The following is a 15787-nucleotide window of genomic DNA, read 5'->3' on the forward strand; positions in this document are numbered from 1 at the left end:
TAGGAAAAGTCTTCAAGAACCAATTCTTCATTTACCTATACATATGTAACTTGATAAACAATGTCTCCAGTGAAATATACACAACTTGGAAAAGGTGTATTGCTTTTGGACCACAGGCTGAGAGAATGTAACTTGCCCAAAGTCAACCAGCAGGCTTACACAGCTTCTGTGAGAAATGTGCCAGTCTAATGTATAAGTGAAAATTATTTAATATCCTTGACATCATACAAAACATAAAGCACATCTACATATGAGGCTGGTATCTTTTTGTGGGGGAATCCACATGCAAATTCCCAACTATCAATTTATTTAACATCAAATCATTTGAAATAATAGAAAACAATCAAGGCTGCAATCTGCATTTTGTGTAGATCAGGGCCAGGATGAAGATCCCTTGGCCCTCCAGATTATTTGGACTACAATTTCCATAATCCTTTGGGATTAGCCATTCCTGCTGGGATGTTAGAATACCATAACACCAAGAAAATCAAAGATTGTGCAGATGTGTTTTCATCAAGCAGTCTGCCCGTCTCTGTTTCTAAGGGAAACAATTAGCAATTTTCATCCCAAAATAAGAAATTATGAATTTCAGCTGCTGACTGGGAACAGGAAGTCATTTGTGCACATGCCTTTGCAAATTAGGAAGAGATATGAAGTTCTCACCTTAATAATCATGCAACAAGGAGTGAGGTTACAGCAGCATTTTAGGTCACCAGATGGTAAGCTAAATGCTCACACACAAGGCACTCATAACAACTAGACTAGAGTGCCTGGGAAGCTGTATGTTTTCCTTCTGGCTCAGCTGCTCATTTAGCATGCAATGCTTTTTACTTTATTACTACCAGCCCACACTATAACCTTAGGTTAGTAATCTGCAAATGGGAACAACGGTATTAAAGCTTCATTGACTGTAGAACAAAGTATGCTGTGGTTTTAGGGTAAAGTGATTAAGTAGGAGTTTTGTATAGCTGGCAGGATTCATTTCCACACATAAAAAGGTAGGGACAACATACTTCTGTGGTGCAAATAAGGCTTACTCCTATGCTGCAAGTGATTATTATAAGAGCAAGAAATGCCACCTAAAGACATTCCATTGCATGAGGCAAACAAGGTAGTGCCGCAATGTCTCATTTACAGAAAATGACTACAGAAGCTGAATCTTACTACAAGACTGGTGATGGGACACAATCCATTCACTGCAATGGAAGCAAGAGGCAAGCTTAGTAGATGTACGTATACAGTTCTTTGTCCTCTGATATCTTGCCACTGCTTAGGCCTCACTGTGGCCAATGGTAGATTTCCCTTTCTAATATCAGTAAATAGGAGAGTTCACAAACCTTGTTTTAAATCCACATTTATGTACCCTAAATAAAGAATCATCTCTAAAATAATTGGGTGTGTGTTTTTGTGTGAGTGTGTGTGTGTTTTAAGTGCAGGGTTCTCCAGGTCTGGAATATGAATGGCTATAAAGGCTGGTATGTGCTCCCATCCTCTTTCAACAGCCAAAGTAAGACACATAGCAGGCAAAGGAGGGCTCTTAAGAAACACAGCTTTAGTATTGCTAGTCTCTGGATATGGTCACTTTCTTTCTTATTTGAATTATCATACCCCTTTAAATGGGTACCAAATCCTTTTAAAATAGATTCAATATCAAGGCTTTACAGCTTTGAGAAGCATAAACCCACTTTTTGATTTATCTCACAGTGCTTCCTAGTCACGAGACACTGTTGGTTACATCTATACCAGTCACAAGGAATTTCGGGAGTAGCATAACACTCCTGATACTATAAAGCAAGGCCTATTCAGCAAACAAGAACTGGTATCTTTTAACAGTTTATCAAAGACTAAAGTGCTGAAGGAAATTATATGACCTAGAGATCATGCCTGCAGATTATAGTTTTTTTCCCCTTCTTCTACCAGATCCCTATGGCCGATCAGCAAATTTACCACCCTTTGAAGAGACTGCACCATCTCTGAAGAAAGAAGTCTTCTCTTTTGCATCCCTCCTGTTAACAAACAGCAAGCTTGCTAGATGCAGGAGAGAAGTACTCATGTATTCACTAAAATCTGATGAAAAATATTAAACAACTTCAAGAACAGGTTCATCCCACCACAAATGGTGTTCTAAACCATAAAGAGAAGGGCAAACAGCTACAATATTTATTTTGTATTAGTTTGACCAGAGCTCAGATAAGAGAAATGTGTTTTTTTTATGCCATACATTCTACACTAAGGCAGCTTAGCAGCATTATTCTGTGTACATCATCTTTGTAGCAGATTAAACAGGGAGGAATTTTGTTGTGGCTTCAGGAGAGCATCCTTTAAGTAATCGGAAAATGTAAAATTAGAAAGTAAATTGAAATGCTAGGCCTCATATTACTCGGATCTATTTATTGTTTGTCCATGAACAGTCAGCAAAGTTGCTAGTTTCTGGCATAAGACTTCCACACACACATCCATTGTCTATTGTTTCAGCAGAAGACAACATGCATGATTTGTCTACCTTCTTTCCTTTCACTGTCTGTTGTGATTGAACACTCATACTAAGGACAGGAAAAAGTGCAGTACTTCCCTAAATGGTCAAAAAATTCTGGGTCTCTCTCTCTCTCTCTATATATATATATATATATGGTCAATCACTCTTTCAAAAAGTCCTCAAATTTATAGAGGCTGAACTACAATGCTTGCTGTATTATATTTCTGAGTGAGGAAAACAATTCAAGGAACGAGAATGTTGTGCACACCCATCATTTTATGACTGCTGAAACATGGAAGGGTGATTGCATGGGTGAATGACCTATCAAAGCTGAAACAATATAGTAATTTTGTAGCAAGACTTCTTCTTCTTGTACATTCAGTGTACATTCAACTCTTTCTGGTCACTTGTTTTCAATACAATATCGAGGCATTCTCCTTTTTGTGCACTGATTTTGTTACTTTATATTATGTACAAAAATGTTGCTAAATACACTATTGATGATAAAGTCATCAAGTGATCATTGTGTATGCCCAGGCCAACCCTTAACTGTTTGTCTGTGAAGATGGGATAGGCTAAATTTTATGGGAAAACAGCTTGTGAATGTCAATAAACTATAGAAACAACAACAATTCCTCTGCCTCCTTCTATTTATTTGCACCCTGCTTTTCTCACTGCATTGAAACTCAAAGCAGTCTTTATAATAAATATTTTAAATGAGAAGTTAGCATGTGCATACAAACCATGCATTTCATGATGCATTCCAGTTTTTGGGAACATGGAAACAACTTTATACTCTGTCATAGACCACCGGCCTATCTAATCTAGTTTTGTTGATAAACTGTCAGTGTCTCACCATCATTTCAGGCAGAATTGTGTTCTGATTCTACCAGATATTTTAATGATTGAACTCAAGACCTTCTGGATGCAAATCATTTGCTCATCACTTTTTTCTGCCATTCTGCATTCAGTGATGAAATTAAACAGACTTTCTTGTCTCCTGCAATAAACCCCTGGGGTTTCTGCAGAACTGACAGCTGAGCTCACAGTGTCTAAAAATCACAAGCACTGGGTATTTCCTTGATGAGATATTATAAATCATGTCTGACACAGATTAAAAAGGAGCCATGAGGCATGCAATATCATTATGCTCAGGACACCCAAATCTTTCTCCAGGCCCTTCCTTGGCCTTCAGAAATAGTCAAATGGTCACTTCCCTAACTAAACAGACATCTGGATAACAGTAGCCCAGCCTCCTCTCCAAATCTTCATGATTAAGAGGCCAACTATTCTGGATTTTCTTCTCTAATTTCCAACCTCCCACTACAACTAAGAACAGAATATTTTTAAAACAGGCATTTTCTTGCTTACTGTACATATTCATATATAAATCTAGAAATTTTAGTCCTGCAAGATCATAAAACAAGCACTGACACACCCCACAAATACTTTCTGCCATGGTGCTACTTGCAGCCTTTTCAAGTGCCTGGATGGGGAAATTGTGACAGTAACTGCCCCTGAGGTTCTTCTGCCACTTTACCCTTGCTGCAAAATGACCATCAGAACTTATCTGTTGGTCATGTCAAAATACATAATTCACACCCCAAAACCTGCAATTGACTTATACACGAGATTAGCTTATACAAGGCAATATATTGCGATTCTTTTTTCCATTTCTTCTTTTTGACAGGTATTTGGTTTTGATGAAACAAATGAAATAGTAAAACTGCATTCCCCTTCTGGGAGTAAAATAAATCAAGTCAACCATTAAAAGCTAATCTAAGCATCTGCACTGAAATTCCTTTCCCTCAAACGAAGCTGACTCAAGCCATTCTGGTGTAGATATACATCATAATTCTGTTCGTGGCTTCTCAGTAGTAAGTTTCATCAAACTGAATAGAGGGGCTTACAACCATGAAAATGATTATAAAACTGCAGCTGAAGTATCTTTTTGAATTCTACATTTTTGGCGGGCCATTATACAATGATTTCAAACAAAGACTTTAACAAATAACCAAGAAAATGGCTGTACAAATCAAATAAAGCAATGACATGTACCAATTTGCTACCCAATCAAATAAATGAACAGAATCCACAGGCTCAAATAACATGGAATAACTCCACAATGAAAGTGGAAGGAATCAATAGAAAAAAGGAGACATACCTCAGTGGTAATGTATGGCTTTGGTTCAAACTATCTGAAATATGATATCTTCTTATACAAACCAGTCGGAGTTGTAGGACAGAACAGCACAATTCTGCAAGAAAGTATCTGTCCTAAGCTTTGGTGAAAAGACCATTCCTGAAAATCCTGGGTTGCTGCGGCCATCCAAGATGACAGTACTAGGTTAAATGGACTAATACTCTGATCTTTTGATATAAATCAGTCTTGTGTTCCAAACACAGGAAACCTCCTCCTGGAGATGCAACGCACATCCCATGATCAGATAATTAAAAGTCTGAATACAACCATTCAAATGCTGGCCAGTTTTACTTAGGCTTTAACCCTGTAGTTGGAGCAGTCTGATACTAGACAGAACTGTAAGAAGTGTCACAGACCAGGTTTTCAAAGTTCTACAGGATGGGAGGATGCCAGGAAGCAGCACATCTTTATATTGCCATGACTGCCACCCAACACGAATTCTGTGGACATCAATGCCGACTAAACAAACAGTTTGCTCAGAAAAGCCTTGGCACACGCCTGGTCCAGCATGCACTGTGCCAGTCAAGCCTAGTTCTTTTACGAACTTATTCAGAAAGGGGGGGGGGGTTACCGTGGATACCAATCAAACACAGTCTCCTCCTGTAACCAACCAAAATAAACTCTGAAAAGCAAATAGTCTAAATGGGACCATTCTTCTTACAAACAATGCATGGCAAGTGGCAGCAAAGTAATAAATCTCAACATTCTGGCACTTCTTTGAAGATCCAATGGGGTGGGACAAAATGAGATCAGGAGACTGTGGTATGGAGCTGATCTCGGCTTTCCAAGGCTAAACTGGGTTTTGCTTAAAGGTGGAGATCGTAGCAGGTGGCCTACAAAATCCAGCCTACAAAATCATCTATTCCTCAGAAATTGTTTTCTTTAAAAGGGCAATGTATGTAGTGACTATGAAGTTTCAAACGATGTAAACATCTGCCAAGCCCTTGAAGGTTACTATCCAAACAGGTACACTTAAGTGGATAAACATTTTACCATATTATAAGGGCAAAGATCTATGGATTCTGGGACATGCAGTCCCCCAAAATTAAACATTTCCAAACTCCAGCAATGCCTCCAACCTTTAACAACAGCCTTCTCACACTAGAGCTTAAAGAATAGGCAGAGTATGCATTTCCCATTTGAAACCCTGTGGCTGCCTCCTCCTGCAGAATTCTGGGTTTTGTAGCTTAGTGAAACTCAGGACCTCTCTGGCTGAACATTTTAAAGGTTCCTCTCCTAAACCTACAAGCCCCAGAATTCTGCAGGAGACAACTTCAACATAAGGAGCCCCGGTGGCGCAGTGGGTTAAAGCCTGTGCCAGCAGGACTGAAGACCGACAGGTCACAGGTTCGAATCCGGGGAGAGGCGGATGAGCTCCCTCTATCAGCTCCAGTTCCTCATGCGGGGACATGAGAGAAGCCTCCCACAAGGATGATAAAACATCAAAATCATCCGGGCGTCTCCTGGGCAACGTCCTTGCAGACAGCCAATTCTCTCACAACAGGATGCTCCTGACACGACAAAAAAACAAAAAACAAAAAACCTTCAACATAAAACAGTGTTAACTCAAAGTGTGCCTCTCCCTTGCAGCTCTCTGCCTTAGTCCCAGCATTCATTTGGCAGCAGTTCCCTGCTCTCATTGGTCTGTCCTTGAAGACTGCCCAAAAGCACAGCTGAGTACAGAGTGTAGCTGCTTCTCTTTCGACAGGCAATGGACCTAAAAGATCACAGAATATCCGGTCCTTTCCTCATAGCTGCACTGTGTGCTCCTGCTTGCTTCTGGAAGGTTGGACTTAGTGATCCTGATGGGAAAATATTCCTTATATAGGAGCCCCACCCTACTGACTTCCTTATCAGAGGAAAGCCTGTTTCTAGCAGCTCATGGTGGAGCTTCTCAGGTGTGTTTTGTCTAGGATGTGAATGCAAAGGTGGAAGGCCTTCTGCAAAGGACATCTAGCAAGCCACTTCCTTGCTGAGTTTTAGGAAGCTGGCAAAATCTGTGAATTCTATGAAAGACTGGTGATTGAGGCTGCTCCTAATTTGAATTATAGTAGTGATCTACATTTTGTAGTGCAATCTGATTCTTGTCAGTTCAGTCCCCTGCTCCTATGTAGGCATGGTTGCAGCCATATATTTTAAAATTTTGGAGAAATGATCTGATGTTATGGTGGTTGTTCCTGTGTTTGTGCATTGACCGAGAAAGCATATGGCTGCAAGAATGTGACTAGGGAGAGTTGTCACTGACTTTCCAGGTCTCTGCCAGGAATGGCCATGAAATAACCATAGCAGCATGCTGTGGTGCTTGAAAGCTGCTTTTCAAGGATACCATTAAGTTTCAGAAACACACATAGCATCCCATCAATGCATGGTAATAGATAGGGTACAGGACAATGGACCTGAAATGAAATGAGAGAAAGAGCACTGGAGACAAGCACAATGCACAAAGTCGTGTACACTGAAGATCACTGGAACTGGTTAGACTAGCTATTTTTGACAGTAGGGAGAGGTGAAAACTGGGACTCTCGGGAATCCCAGTTCTGTGCCAAATTTAATTTCACATGACAGACTTGTTCATGTCACACACCCCTCCAACATTCCAAAGATAAAAACCTGGACCAATACGCTTGCCACAGTACAAGGTGTGGTGGTTCTCTCCAAGCAGCTATTAAACTGTTGCTGTTTCTACTGGTAACCTGTGTCTGCTGTCTTCATCTTCTTGTCCTTCCCCCCCCCCCCCCCAAGGACTAGATGGGGAACTAGGCTGGAGCAATTGAGCCACCAGCTCAGCTGATTTCCCCTCAACAGAGGATAAGGCACTCTTATTTGGCATAGTCAAGTGAAAGTATGGTTCTTGGATGGTCAAGTGGAGGATGCACTTGAAGGGAAAAGGTGAAGGGAACAACTTGTCCCTATATCTGGCCTAGCTGAGCCTTCGTGAACCATGCAGAGCAGTGTAGCAGCCTTGTTCGGTGGATGAAACAGCAGTGGCAAAGAGGAAGAGGAGGCCAGGAACTTGACCTCCACTCAGCCTAGCCAAGTTTTCACAGACCCTACCAAGCAGAGTATATAGGACATGTTAAAAGCACATGAATAAATGTGAAGGCAGATAATTAAGCTTGCCCTCCTCACCTAAAGTGGGAGAGTTGCACATCATGGAATCTCTGAATTCCTGAGCCAAGAGTGGGCAACTGTGGACCTTGCAGGCATTTTTGGCCTGCAATTCCCATCTACCCTAGACAGCACTGCCAAAGCTAAGGGGGTTATGAGAACTGCAGTACAAAAACTTCAAGAGCAACCAGTCTGGCTACTCTTGCCTTAAACTATTTAAACACAATCCATTGCATTCAACAAACCCATTTTATCTTATTCTAATAATTATATAAAACATGACATTTGGGGCTCTAAAAACCATTAGAGGTTTCTCATACTCTGGGCCTCTTAGCTTGCAAACAAATCTAGCATTGGCCTTGCCTGTGAAGTAAAGTTTACCAGACAGTACACGAAGAGACAAGAGACATTTGTCTGCAACACAATATGGCAACATTCCATGGATATCTTCTGACATAGACAATAAACAGGCAATAAAATGAGGTAATCTTCCATAGAGAGCCAGGGCTAAATGTGGCTATAGTAAGGCACCTTTAGACAGCATTAGATAAACTGAGGCTGGTATGACATAGGAAAGAAAAGGACGTCAACCAGCCACCCTTGCCACAGAGAAAGAAAGGCCATTCTTTTTCACCCAGGAAACTCATGCCAGAAGAATAGTAATGCTTCAACAGAGCATACTGTCAGAATCACAGTTTGCTAAGGTCAGCTCTCATGTAAGTTTCCTGCCACAAAAGCCCGCTAATGTCCTGCACCCCAGCTTGCAAGGAAGGGGTACTGAAAAGCCCATCTGGCTCACAGTGGCCACAACAGCAAGGGATCTATCTCTTGATGAGCACGGCTGCTTACAGCAAGTTCTTTGCCATGCCAATGTTTCCCCTGGGAAATTACAGAAAGGTGCCTGAAGGCAAAGGCAGAAAGCTAGAGGAATGTGTGTGGGGTGTGTGTGTGTGTGTGTGGGGAGTAACCACCAGCTCCAAGGACAAATTAGGAAAGAAATGAACAATGAAGATCCTCCCACACAGGCTATGGAGGTCTGTTTAAAGATAAACTAACTTCCATTTACCTCACAAAGCAAAGGTGGTGTTTCTCTTGGGGAAATATAAGAAGCACACGAAGCAGAAACAACAAAAAAGTAGCATAAATGCAGTACTCAATTGAGAAGCCCAAAGCAAAACTGAAGTTATGGGAAAACTTTGGCGTTCAAAAAAAACCTCGGGAACATAAGGGAATAAACATGTTTCATTTCCTACACTACATGTTTTTCCACAATATTGATATTTCTGACTATTCTGAAAATAAATCATAAAGCAAACAGTGACAAATAATTTGCTTTTATCTAGCACTTTTGCAAATTCAATTTCAAATACATTATCTCAGTAACGATTACAACATGGATGAGCAATTAGTGATCCTCCAGATATATTTTGTCTGCAACTTCCATTATCCCTACAGCACAGACAGTAATAAAGAATTATGGGACCTGTAATCCAACAATATCCAGAAGGCTACTAGATTACTCATTGTTGTCTTACTTTATTGCAAGTCAACATGACCTATTATCCCTCTGTTGCGGAAGGGAAGTTAGGAAGCAACAGATGTATATGAAGCAGCAGTGAACACAGAAGCCAGATAAAATAGTGACCTCAATGGGATTAGATCATCTTAAAGTATCCTGGCTTGGCTCCTAACCAAGCCTTATTATATCTTCATTAACAGCAGACTGAAGTGGCTGCATTTGGGGGCTGATTTTGGATGCCCATGGAAGGGCAGCAAATTGCTAGCTATTTTGTTATTGTTGTTTTTAAGCTAGGGAGAGGGCAGAGGCACTTGTGAGATTTTCAGCCCATACATAAATGGGTAGGTTTGAGCACCACACACCCAACAGGACATAATTTGCTTCTCTGCTCAGGCTTCACATGTCTACATTCAACCCTAGTAGACTTGTGTATATGTAAATATGCCATAGCAGCCAAATGCTTACCCAATTTTTAATTGTGCTATGTTAGATGTTTAATTGTTGACCATGTTTTTAAATGTACTTATTTAGTAATTAATTGTTCTATGTTTTTATTTTGATGTTTAATTTCATTTGACTAGTACAATGCTATTACTCTGTATTATGTTTATTGTTGTAATGTTTTGGTATATGCAGGGCATTAAATATTTGCCTTTGTATGTGTAAACCGTCCTGAGTCCCCTGGGGAAGATAGGGCAGTCAAAAAAAAAAAAAAAGATGATGATGATGATGGTCATGGTGATAATGATGATTATTATTAGTAGTATTAGCAGTAGTTAAGTTTTTTATCCCAGAGCCTGGAAAGGTTGGTTTTTTTGGATTCCGTTTACCAGTTCCCCAGTCAGCATAAGCAGTGTCTCCTCATCAAACTTAAGGAGCATTTCTTAGCAGCACCCAGAGGAGTTGGTGTGTTGTGTTGTACCAAAATGAACACAGCATTTTGTGTCACTGAGAAATTAACATATTCTGATTCGAAGGATGCCAACGCCTTAAATCAAGAAACAGATTCCTACAGAGATACTCGCAGGAACACCTCAGCAAACGAGAGTCCAAAAGTGGCAGGCTAAAACCTGGAACCTCAATCAGTGGCTGATACCAGATGAGAGACTCCCTCCTGGACACACAGAAGACTGGAAAACTTGGAAGGCACTGAACAGACTGTGCTCTGACAGCACAAGATGCAGAGCCAACCTTAAGAAATGGGGTCGCAAAGTGGAGTCCACAACATACGAGTATGGAGAAGAGCAAACCACAGACCACAAATTACAATGTGGTCTGAGCCCTGCCACATGCACAGTGGAGGACCTTCTTATAGCAACACCAGAGGCACTCCAAGTAGCCAGCTACTGGGCAAAGGACATTTAGTATAATGCCAGGTTTTTAAACTTTGTTTGTGTTTTTAAATACATTACAACTGTGCCCTCAATTTGATTCTGAGACGATAAATAAATACTGTAAGGACAAGAAAATGTATGGGAGACAGAATGGAATAAAGGTTCTTAGAAAAACAATGACTGGCTGGATGGCTGACAAACTGAACTAAACTACTACATGGAACAGAACTTCAGAATATACCTGGAGATGAGAATATGGTTGTAGTGCAAGTTGTTCCAGTGTGCCTTCCCAGAATATGGAAACTCCTAGCATTAAGTCCCAACACACTTTATCAGAGATCCAGGATATCTGCATGCCCATCCCCCTCCAAACACTCTACCTGGTCATGCCCAGCACTTTTAATTTTAATTATTACATTTGGCCCTGCCATTGATTTTAACTGCGTCATTGTGTGTGGTTAAATGTTATTGCTTTGGTTTTGAGTCATTTTGTTGTTTGTTGTTGCTGTTGTTTTTACTATTGTATTTGGGCTCGGCCTCTTGTAAGCCGCACCGAGTCCTTCGGGAGATGGTAGCGGGGTACAAATAAAGGTTTATTATTATTATTATTATTATTATTATTATTATCTCCAAAAAAAACCGTAAGAAAATAAAAGCAATAATAAAAAAGATGCCTCAGAGCAAGTACAGAAGGCATTTCCTTTACTATAGTACCAACACCCAGCAGCCATTCGTCTGAAAATGGGAAAAGGCCTTCACAGCTATGGAGTGTAATCTCACAAGTTCCAACAAACTTCATTTTACAAATTAAGTATCTAAGCACAACATGTTCTCAGAGCAGAGTCAGAATTTCCTAGATTTATGCTGTGACCCATACCAACTGATTCTTGCAGATAAAGAGCCTATGCAATAGATAATTTTGCTCCTCATTCAAAAAAGAAATTTAACAAAAAATCTAATCTAACCACTTTGGAGAGAAGAAGTAGGAAAGGAAGGGAATTTAAAAAGAAAGAAAAAGAGGTGTGGGAGGATTTTTTTGTATTTAGAAACATCTTTCAGGCAAGTCTAGAGTGGAGACAGATAAATGTTATCTCTGCAGTTTTTTAGTCCAGACAAGCAAAATTTTAACTTGCTGTCAAGAAGTAAGAGGCAGCGAAGAACCAGTGTGTTGGCAGGAGTGACAGACGGGCAATATGTCTTGTTTTTGCCCTTAGGATTGCTCACTTATTTTCAATCGGAAAAAATCCTAAGCTGCCTATGCCACTGCCTCCTGCTCAGCTGTATACCTCAGGCATATTTCTGTGGAAATAGGCGACACCACAATGTCTCTCATGACTCCTGGAAACCATAAGACTGCAGCAGGAGGTACCATTTGTCATTAGGGAAGAAGGGGCCATTTAAAAGGGTTTCATCCGTGCACCACGCGGCATCACAGAAAACCTCAAACCCAGATTTTGGTTCTTTGGGAATTTAGGTCAAAAATGTCAGCATAAGCCAAACTTATCAATAGCTGTACTTCACAGAAATTCTATAGAGTCCTGGCAATAGAGAACATTATCAACATAATTGAGCATAACTTTTCATTGGCAATCTGAACATCTCCTTTCTGGATTGATATCCGTGAACGCCTGGGTGAATAGGACAACCCCACCCACTTCAAATCCTAGTTTATAGCAGCCACCGCCTGCCCCTTCGGAAGCAACTAGTGGATTTCCTGAGTTGATTACAAGGAGAGTCTCCATAGGGAGATGGGGTGGGATATAAATACAGTTTGACTGATGACTGATTGAGAGGAGGCGGGGAGAGAAGAAGACGATGAACAAGTGGAGGGAAGAAGGAAGAAAAAGATGAGCAGGAGGAGGAGGAAGGAAAAGATAAAGAGGAGGTGGGAGAAGAGGAAGAAAAGGTGGAGAAGGAAGAAAAAAAAGAGGAAGAAGGAGGAGAAAGAAGACAAGGAGACAATGAAGAAATGGAGACAGCAGAAGAAGAAGGGGATGGGAGTGGAGAGAAGAAGAAAAGGAGGAGGGTGTGTTTTAGAAGGCTTTCATGGCCAGAATCGCTGGGTTCCTGTGAGTTTTCTGGGTTGTATCACCATATTCCAAAAGCATTATCTCCTGACATTTCACCCACATCTATGACAGGCATCCTCAAAGGTTGTGAGGTTTGTTGGAAACTGGGCAAGTGGGATTTATGTATAGGTGGAATAATGTCCAGGGTGGGAGAAAGAACTCTTGTCTTGAGGTGAGTTTGAATACTGGCTACCAGTATTAAGGGCCCCCTGGTAGCGCAGCAGGTTAAACCATTGAGCTGCTAATCTTGCTGACTGAAAGGTTGACGGTTTGAATCTGGGGAGCAGGGTGAACTCCCACTGTTAGCTCCAGCTTATGCAAAGCTAGCAGGACGAAAACATCCAAGTGTGAGTAGATCAATAGGTATCGCAGAGGTGGGAAGGTAACAGCGCTCCATGTAGTCGTGCCAGTGGCCAACTGAACTTGGAGGTGTCTACGGAAAACACCATCTCTTTGGCTCACAAATGGAGATGAGCACCACCCCCCACACTCATACATGACTAGAGTCCATGTCAGGGGAAACCTTTACATTTACCTTACCAGTATTTAAAAACTCTAAAATCAGTAAATAAAGTGCAACACTCAAAAAGCAGGGGAATTCCAGAAAAGAATCAATCATGGCCAGCTAACACTTCTCCAAACAACGGAACCCCCAGTGGCGCAATGGGTTAACCCTTGTGCAGTCAGGACTGAAGACCAACAGGTTGCGGGTTCGAATCCGGGGAGAATGTGGTTGAGCTCCCTGTGTCAGCTCCAGCTCTGAGTCCCCTTCGGGGTGAGAAGGGCGGAATATAAGTGTTTTAAATAAATAAATAAATAAATAAATAATGTGGGGATATGAGAGAAGCCTCCCAGAAGGATGGTAAAAACATCAAAACATCTGTCCGTGCCTTGGGCAATGTCCTTGTAGACGGCCAATTCTCTCACACCAGAAATGATTTGCAGTTTCTCAAGTTGCTCCTGACACAAAAAAACCAAAACCTCCAAACAAAGGATTCCCTGGGCAGGAAGCAGCCAGTCTTTGAAGCTGCAAGGCCATTCAATGCTAATAAAGACGTCCAACTGAGACATTCAAATAGACAAGAGTTCTTTCTAACACCCTAGACATTCCATAGATTCCATAGATATATAAACCCCACTTGCCTAGTTTCCAACAGACCTCACAAAACCTCTAAGGATGCCTGCCATCGATGTGGGGAAAACGTCAGGAGAGAATTCCAGAGAACCCACAACTCTGGAACTGTCTCCCCAAGGACAGGCCCCAACGCTGGCAGTCTTCAGAAGGAGCTTGAAAACGTGGATGTTCCAGTGTGCCTTCCCAGAATAAGGAATCCTAAGCAATACGTCCTAAATGCACTTTACGGGAGACTTAGAAATGTCTGCACGCCCACCTATCCCAAAAATATCCCTCCTATTTCCCTTGGACATGTCCAGCATTTTTAAATTTTAATTCTTACATTTGGCCCTGCCACAGGTTTTTAAAATGTGTCGTGTTATTATTGTATTGTTTTTTTGCTTTTATGAGTTATTTATTGTATTGTTGTTGTTATGTTTTATGATGTGTTTGGGCTCTGCCTCTTGTAAGCCGCACTGAGTCCTGTGGGAGATGGTAGTGGGGTATAAATAAAGGTTTATTATTATTATTATTATTATTATTATTATTATTATGCTTCTGGAGCATGGCCATACAGCCTGGAAAACTCACAGGAGGAGGAGGAGGAGGAGGAGGAGGAGGAGGAGTCACATATTTCATAGCTTTACTTGCTGATGACAGATCGGGAGGTCCCAGGAGAAAACCAAGGCCCCTGAGAGGTCTAGAAGCCTCTCCTATTCCGAGGTCTGAAGAGACCCCAAACAAGTCGCTTAAATCCATGGCAGGGCAGCCGTTACCTTGCTCTCCTCCTCGTCGTCCTCCTCCTCGTCGTCGTCGTCGTCCTCCTCGTCCTCCTGTTGCTCCCCTTCGACAGCTAACGAAGCAGCCCCGGCGACAGAGGCCCCTTCTCCTTCTCCTGCTGCTACTCCCGCCACCGCCTCCTTCGCGAGGGGCTTCGCCGCCTCTTCTTCCTCCCGCTGGGCCTGGGCCTGAGCCGGCCTGGAGGGCGTCGTGGAGGGCTGGGGCTCCTCTCGGGCAGTCCTCTCCGCCTCTTCCTTCCCCCGCTCCCGGGTCTCCCCTTCTTCTCCTGCCGCCGCCTCCTCCTCCTCCTCTTTCTCTTCGGCCCCGAGGTTCTCCACAGGGACGCTTATTCTCCGCTCCCCCTCCTCCCCTTTCTTCTCCTCGGGGATGCCTTCTCCTCCGCCGAGGGGGTCGACCTCAGCAACAGCAGCAGCAGGAGGCACGGTCCTGGCCTCGGCCTCTCGGGGCTCCCCCACTTCTCCTGAGGCGGCATCGGCGTGGGCTTCCTCCTCGCCCTCCTTCTCTTTCTCTTTCTCCTCCTTCTCTTTCTCCGCTCCCGAGGAGCGCAGCTTGACGAAGGCAGAGGCGAGCAGCACCGCCAGGACGGTGAAGAGCAGCGGGAGGGCGAAGGACCAGTCCACCGCCAGCGCCTCCATCCCGACGCTCCCCGCCTGCCCGCTTCTCCCGACTGAGAGAGTCTCCCTCACAGCCGCAGTCCCGCCTCGCGCGCTCTTTCGGAAGCCGAGTCCGCTTTCACAACACGCGCGTCACAAGCCCCGCCCCTCGCAGGCCCCGCCCACCGCCGCCTGAGGGAAAAGTTCTGGCCTCTTCAGCCGAGGGAGGCGCCACTTAGACATGCCTATCCAGGGATGCAGGACTGAGGGGACGCCTCAGGCCTTCACAGAGAAGAGCTTGGCAGGCCTGCTTTCTGGGCTGGCTTTATAGGAATATACACACACATATACATCACTATTACTATGGAACAGGACCAAGCAAACTTAGGCCCTCCCTCCAGGTGTTTTGGACTTCAACTCCCACCATTCCTAATAGCCTCAGGCCCTTTCCCTCGCTTAAGAGGTTGAGGGGGGGAAAGGAAGGAAGGAAGGGGCCTGAGGCTGTTAGGAATGGTGGGAGTTGAAGTCCAGAACACCTGGAAGGAGGGCCCAAGTTTGCCCATGCATCCC

General features: G+C 42.9%; 1 protein-coding gene across 4 annotated transcripts in view; it reads right to left on the minus strand.

Moving 5' to 3' along the window:
* MXRA7 (matrix remodeling associated 7) overlaps positions 1-15360 on the minus strand; it is a 76130-nt gene extending 60770 nt beyond the window's left edge. For 3 of the 4 annotated variants that reach the window (XM_060764596.2, XM_060764597.2, XM_060764598.2), the window contains exon 1: positions 14600-15359. In XM_060764596.2, the coding sequence (XP_060620579.2) occupies positions 14600-15259 (660 nt within the window). In that variant the 5' untranslated portion in view covers positions 15260-15359. Of the gene's footprint in view, positions 1-14599 lie in introns of all 4 variants that reach the window. The other variant, XM_067463802.1, reaches the window with a different exon arrangement.
* Between the last annotated feature and the right edge of the window lie 427 nt (positions 15361-15787).

The sequence above is a fragment of the Anolis sagrei genome, chromosome 2 (genome assembly GCF_037176765.1).
Source record: "Anolis sagrei isolate rAnoSag1 chromosome 2, rAnoSag1.mat, whole genome shotgun sequence".
Taxonomy (NCBI): Eukaryota; Metazoa; Chordata; class Lepidosauria; order Squamata; family Dactyloidae; genus Anolis; species Anolis sagrei.